Here is a 7,478-nt window from a genome sequence, read left to right as displayed (position 1 = left end):
TATCAAAGCATTAGGTTATAGATTCTGCAGACTTTATGATTGATTAATACCAGAGTATAGGTACGAATAAGGATAAGAATAGGAATGGGTAGATTATGATGTTGATAGGAGATTTTGAGTTTTGTTTCATAGCTTAGAGGCAGAAATCCCTTGATGGACTTCTGTGAGTTTCTGAATCAGGCCAGTTTCAGAAAACCACGGTAAATCCATTGACGGTGATGTTTTTTAGCAGAGAGACTAGAACTCAGAATTAGAACTTTTGAATTTAGGTTGATTTGGGGATAAGCTGGTTGTTTGATGTTTTAATTAAGGATTTAAATGTCAAACTAATTCGTTGTTCTATAACTGTATCTAATGTGATATGAAGGTTCTAAATTCGCTTCTGTCCTGTCTACAGGATGGATTCTAGGGGAAAGGACGTTGATGCTAGAGAGGAGAATGATGTAGGAGCCACTAGTGTGCAAGAGATCAATACCTCCACTCTACTGTGGGGTTTAGCTTGGTAGGTTCGGGAAGAAATTAGGCGAGACTCTGAAGGACAGAACTGCCCACCTGTGAACTAGGGTTGTTCGATTGACCAATTTACTCGCTTGAAACCTTCTGCATTTGCGGGCAGTGTTGACCCACTCGTAGCAGAGAGCTGGGTGCAAGAGATGGATAAAATGTTGGCAGTGTTATCTTGCACTGAGGCACAGAAGGTTCTCTTCGCTACCTTTAAGCTAACAGGGGAGGCCGAGCGCTGGTGGCAAGCAGTAAAGCTGTTAGAGGAACAGCGGGCAGTACCCACAAATATGACTTGGAGTCGATTTAAGGAACTTTTCTATGATCGATATTTCCATGCTACCACCAGGGCTGCGAAGGCAGAGGAATTCTTTCACCTGAATCAGGGGCAACTTACTGTGCAGCAATACGCTGCGAAGTTCATGGAGCTCTCTCTTTTTGCACCTTTTATGGTTCCATATGAGTTCCAGAAGGCGAGATGGTTTGAGAGGGGATTGAAACCAAGAATTCACAAGCAAGTGGAAGTTTTGAAGGTACAAAACTTTTCAGAACTGGTGGATAGAGCCACCGTGGCAGAATTGAGTCTGTAGAGGAGTGCAGAGATGATAGAGCAGAGGAAGAGGCCTATGCCTCCCAGTTTTTCTGATGATGCCAGACAGGGCGTGGAAGAGGTACAAATATGTTGGGGAACAAAGATCTGATAGAGGTAATCAGGGACGTCACAGTGATTCGTCACCTCCCTATTGTGCTCGTTGTAAGTTGAGGCATTGGGGAGAATGCCTAGCCAGGAACATTAAGTGCTATCGGTGCGGCAAATATGGCCACATGGCCCGAGATTATCGGGGATTTTAGAATTTTGTAAAAAGGATTGATTAGCGAATTTCGAGGACGAAATTCTTTTAAGGAGGGGAGAATGTAACGACCAAAAAAAATAAAAATAAATAAATAATAAAAAATTATTAATTCAAAAAATTATTATTATTAATTAATTATTTATTTTTAAGAAAATTAATTAAATTAAGAATATGAGGATTGTGGATATATATATATATGTATATATTTAATTATATATATATATATAAAAGTATATATGTAAGTAATATGAATAAGTATATACATATATATATAAGTATATGATAAGGTTAAAGAAAGGATAAAGGAAAGAAAAAAAAAAAAGAAAAAAAAGAAAAGGAAACTTAAAGGTTAAGTCTTCCGAGAAATAGGAAGAGAAGAAGGAAAGAAAAAAAAAAAACAGATTCACGCGCTTTGAATAGAAGGAAAGAGAAAGAAAGAGGAAAAAAAAATATATATTCTTTCACGCTCTCTACTCCTCTTCTTTTATGATTTTACGGCTGATTCTCGCCCAATTGGAAATCCGAAGATACCACCGAACTCCATTCTTCGCCACCGACATATCTACCGAAGTAGATTTGTCGTAGGAGTAACGTGAGCATATCTCGTGGGGTAAGCCAAATTCTCATTATTATCTCAATTCTTCATAAATTTTAAGCCAAATAGACGATCGGACACCACCACGAGAATCTAGGGATGATTCTCTACAAGTCAAACGGAGTGAAATTCTCGTGGGGTTATTGTAGAAATAGTCCAAAATTGGGATAAATGTGTTATTTAGAAATTAATTATTATTTAATTATTATAAATTAAGAAATGTTAAAATAATATTTTATTGGGGTTGATTTGATTGAATCAGGGTTCGGGTGAGCATCGCGGGTATAAGTTTGGGAGCCCCGCAAGCGTAATTCAGGGAATCTGGTAAAGGGGAATAAAATTATATCAGTATTTTATTAAAGCGAACCAATTATTTACGAGCATACGAAATTTATTATTTATCTATATGATTTTCAGAATAGTCTGATTATTGGAAAAAAAATGATTATTTGGTTTAAGGTTATATTTGGGATAATTGTTTATGATATGAAATTCGTGTGACATGGGAGTAATTTTTCCTAATAAATTGAATATGAATTACTGTGGTATTTGGGTTTTCATGTGGGGGTGTTTGAAATGATTATGGCAAGATGAATGAGTTGTTATGTTTGACTCCTATGTGGAAATGTATTGATTTGTGGGGATACTGTGTGGAAAATAAATTAATCTGTTGGATTCCTGTGTGGAAATGATTTTATGCTTCTGTGTGAACTAACTGGTGTGGTTATTCGTATGCATCTCAATATAACGTTGGCATGAGGAGGTTGTTATATTGCCTAAATGTAAATCATGATATGACGTTGGCAGGTTGAGGAGCTTGTCATATTGTCATTTATATGGGGTAGGACATTGGCAGGTCGAGGAGCTTGTTCTATTGATGTATGACGGGTAAGTCATGGGGATTGGATACTGGTGAATAATGGGGCCTGTGTGGGCCATGTTATATACCCTGTGTGGGTAGTGGTGCATGTGTGGGCTACGTTATATCCTGTGTGGATAATGACGTCTGTGTGAGCCATGTTATATACCCTATGTGGGTAGTGGTGCCTGTGTGGGCCACGTTATATCCTGTGTGGATAATGGCGCTTGTGTGGGCCATGTTATGTACCCTGTATGGTTAGTGGTACCTGTGTGGGCCACGTGTAGATAAGAAGTACGTAGGTGCCTGTGTGGGCCACGTACTGACATGTACGCAGTTGCTCTGTGTGGGCCACGTACTAAGGACATTGAAAGATGAAGTATGAGATGCATGATTCCTGTGTGAATGTGTTGTGCGCATGTGAATTTAATTATAGCATAAAAATAATGGCATAGCATATTGTGAATGCATGGGTGTGCATGCGGCGAGGTAAACATACCACCGGAGGCTTGCTGAGAAAGGCAAGTGCTCTACTAGGTAGTTTCTTGGTATCAGTGCAAAGGGATGCTACTTGTATGGGCGGGTAGACATCCTGATCCTAGGAAACCTTCGCCTTTAAAGATGTGTGTACTGGCGGCGAGGTAATACTTCACCTAAGGGCTTACTGAGTAAGGTGAGTGCTCTGGTAGGTAGTTTTTAGTACCAGAGCAGAGGGAAGCTACTTGTATGGGCGGGTAATCTTCCCTATCCTTGGGGACTTTCTCTTGCATAAAAATTATGTACTTGTGCATATTGAATGTGTGTATGATATTGGATGTCGAGAATGTTATTAATGGTACATTTTCTCAGTTGTTATTGATGTTTTATGAGAAGCAGTTTATTTTGAGATATAAATATTAAAACTCATTTGTCATACACTGTTATAATTTATTCCACCCTTACTGAGAAGTGTCTCACCCTAGTGGATTAACAATTTTTCAGGTTCTTCTGGAGACCGGGTTTGAAGGCCTAGGCTGGGACTGTTTGTGGTAGTTTCTTTTTGGGGTATTGTGAGATACTGATATATGTATAGATATATTTGTACGGAATTACGTTTTAAATGCTGGTTGTGGATACAGATATTTGGATGTTGTAGTGTTGGTTTTTGGTTATTATATAGAACACTGGTATTTATTTGAGGTTATTTATTCATGTGCCGCTGCGTGTATGTTAATTATGGTATCAGATACAGGTGATTGGAACACGTGATACTCGGGCCCCACTTGGCGGGTCGGGGCGTCACACTTTGTATTTGTCATAATCAAAACGAGATAGGAATCAAAAAGTCAACACTCTCTCTGTTATATACATGCCCAGAATGACATATATGAGAGTCCCTCAGAGGTTGCCCTCCGATTACCCAACCATCCCAACGTTCAAATTAAAAAAAAAAAAAAAAAAAAAAGCTCGCAGCCTAGGCGCATTTGTCCACAAGTACAGGGGATTCGTCGACGATCTATAGAAGGCCACTTGTCGACGAGAACAGAATATTCGTCGATGAGCCCACTTTTTGCTCTTGGTATCTCAGGATCTCTAAAAATTTTCTACTCTCAGGATCTATTCGTCGACGAGCATAGGGTACTTGACGACGAGTCCCTGCTGTGCTACCCTTTATGTTTTTTTTTTTCATTTTTTGTTTATGAAATCCAAAGTATAAGAACTACACACCATAAACAACGTCTTCTATTACAAACTTTAGATTGTAATATTGAGATAAGTGAAAATGAATAGTCCAAGCGCACAGGCCTCCAATACATAAGAAAAAGATAAAAGAAATATTTTATGTTCAAATATTTATATAGAAAAGTAACACTATGTATGGAGAGATTTTAGATTTAAATTTATATTAAATTTAAACAAGATTTAATTTAAATTATATTGAAATTTATCAAATCTAAATTTAAGATTTAAAACTCATATTTTCGTATGTAATTTAAATTTTTAAATTTATATAAATTTAAAATATAAACATTAAGACTTAAATTTAGGTGCATAAAAATTTTTAAAATATAATATAATTTTATGTTATATTTTATCGGAATTTACAAATATTCCTATGTAAATTCCAAAATTTATACTTTGGAACATAATTGTTTGTTTTATTTCTTTCGGTTATGTCTCATGTGAGCCTAACCTCAGCATTGCCTGCCTTTAATTCTATCTTATTGAAGGTGTGGGGCCCACTCGCAGAAAGCAACGGAGTCTGGGACAACGGTCCCCTGTCTCGCTCTCGCATGTGGAATCACGGTCCACCTCACGGCATTGTCTTTTTAGGAACCCCTCTCTCTCTCTCTCTCTCTCTCTCTCTCTCTCTCTCTCTCTCTCTCTCTCTCTCTCTCTCTCCCTTAAGCATTTGTCATTTGCCAAGGAATGATGCATGTTTTGTGTTACTGTTCTTTTTTCAAATGAGTTCAACATGATTTAAAATTTTTTTTTCGGTCCTTAAGCCAGTCGGTTGGGGAATTTTAAATTTTATCTCCGTGAATCCTTTAATAACTAATGTTCCATCCATAGATAATTTCTTAGAATTTTTTTTTTTCTTTCTTTTTTAGGTTTTTTAAATATAAAACATTAGAGAATATTTATTTGAAAACTTTATTTCCCACTTTTATGCGTGGGCAAAACTCGCTTGACCATCTAGCGAGTTTTGCATGGTGAGAGAGAGAGAGAGAGAGAGAGAGAGAGAGAGAGAGAGATTGGACATGCATGTGATACATAAGTAAATATTTTAATACCTTTTTAGTTTTATTTTTTATGAGAATAAAGATATAGAACCAACATTCAAGTGGATAAAATTAAATTAATAATTTTATATTTTTTTCTATCCAAAAATTATATTATTTTTATTAAGTAATTATAATCATGTGAGTTGAAAAGATTAAAATGAAAAAAAAAAACATATATTCATATGTTAAAAATTAATTATTTATATTCATCAATTATTAATTCATGTTTGTTTGTTAGTTATGAAATTGTGATGTTCATAGATATTCTCAATTTTTTTTTTTTTTCTCTTTGCTTGATACAACATGTAACAATTTAACAAACTCAAGGAAGCTTAGCTTCCCATCAGTATGTCATTTTTCTCATTTTCACAAATGCTAAATATTTGTTAATTGTGAAAAAGAAAATAGAAAACAATAGAAAGACATTTTATTTATTTTTCATATAAATTTATAAAATTTAAACAATGAAATGTTTTCAATATTTTTATAACATTAAGATGAAAACAAAATTAATTTTTAGCTATGAATATTATTTATATTTAATGAAAAATAAAAATTTATTTTACATAACTAAACAAAGTTAAGAGGCCTTTGAATGAAATAACTTTTATGTTTTGAATGCTAATTTAAATATGATTTTGTAAACTAATCATAATTTGAACATGAACCAATAATTGATGAATATAAATATTTAATTTTTAATATATGAATATATGTTATTTTTTTCATTTTAATCTTTTCAACTCACATAATTATAATTACTTAATAATAATAATAATATAATTTTTGGATAGAAAAAATATAAAATTATTATTTTAATTTTATCCACTTGAATGTGGGTTCGGTATCTTTATTCTCATTAAAAATTAAACTAAAAATGTATTAAAATATTCACTTATGTCTCCTATGCATGTCCAATCACCTTCCCCCCCCCCCCCCCTCTCGTCCACCATGCAAAACTTGCTCGACAATCCAATGAGTTTTGTCCAATCAACTTTTGCCTCTCTCTCGTTCACCATGCAAAACTCGTTGGATCGTCCAATGAGTTTTGCTCACGCATCAAAATGGGAAATAAGGTTCACACCCAATTATTATTTAATATTTTAATATAAAAAAACTAAAAGAGGAAAAAAAAACTCTAATTTCTTATGTCGATACTAATTATGCATCAATCAGTCAGTATAAGCTCAATTGGCCAAGACCCAGTCTTACACTCTCAATTCTCTTATTAAGACTATTATATGCACCTTTGGGTTTGTCTCATGTCCCCACTTAAATTTAAGCATAAATACCCAATTCTCGTGATGAAAACAAAAGCCCGATGAAAACAAAAGCCTTAAATTCATGATAAAAAAATAAAAAAAAAATGTAATTGAATGATTGGTTATTAAATATTTAAATATTTATCAAATTATAATTTAAAAAATAACTTCAGTCATAATGTGATGAAATAAATTGTTCATTGAATGGTAAAAAAATTATACTTGGGATGGGAATGATGAATTATTTGACATTCGACATGGATTATGTGACACCCCGATTTTTCATATCATTTTTTTAGAACAATAATAATTAAATCATACACATCAAACATCATATCAGTCAAGTCAACAACTCTGATACCACTCATATGACTCGACCCACATTGGGTACCGGGTCGACATACATTTTATTTATATTAACCTAACAGTGGAAAACATAATGTACATACTATCCATAATACAATATCCAGAGTATCAATATCCATACACATACATTTCTATCTCATACCCAAAACAATACAACCCTAGGGGAATCACACCTCCTTAGTTCAAAAACTCACCTTGTATATTAGGGTCTCAGCTCCCTATAGTCTCGAAGCTCTATCACCCGGTTTGTCTCTATTCCCTGAAAAGTTTGGATAA

General features: G+C 34.4%; 1 protein-coding gene across 1 annotated transcript; it reads left to right on the top strand.

Moving 5' to 3' along the window:
• The first annotated feature begins 398 nt into the window (after positions 1 to 398).
• Positions 399 to 1,091, top strand: LOC131166666 (uncharacterized). The gene is made up of 2 exons (XM_058125243.1): positions 399 to 502; positions 617 to 1,091. Exons 1-2 carry the CDS (start codon positions 399 to 401, stop codon positions 1,089 to 1,091), a joined length of 579 nt encoding a protein of 192 aa, XP_057981226.1.
• Positions 1,092 to 7,478: the final 6,387 nt, after the last annotated feature.

Source organism: Malania oleifera, chromosome 10 (genome assembly GCF_029873635.1).
Source record: "Malania oleifera isolate guangnan ecotype guangnan chromosome 10, ASM2987363v1, whole genome shotgun sequence".
Lineage (NCBI taxonomy): Eukaryota > Viridiplantae > Streptophyta > Magnoliopsida > Santalales > Ximeniaceae > Malania > Malania oleifera.
The sequence above is the reverse complement of the archived record's forward strand: the minus strand, read 5'-3'. Positions and strand labels throughout refer to the sequence as shown.

Bases quoted from the DNA above. Each gene is read 5' to 3' on its own strand.
- LOC131166666 (XM_058125243.1), top strand. From the start codon at position 399: ATGGATTCTAGGGGAAAGGACGTTGATGCTAGAGAGGAGAATGATGTA. The intron at 503-616 runs GTAGGTTCGGGA...ATTTGCGGGCAG, and splicing joins CTACTGTGGGGTTTAGCTTG to TGTTGACCCACTCGTAGCAG.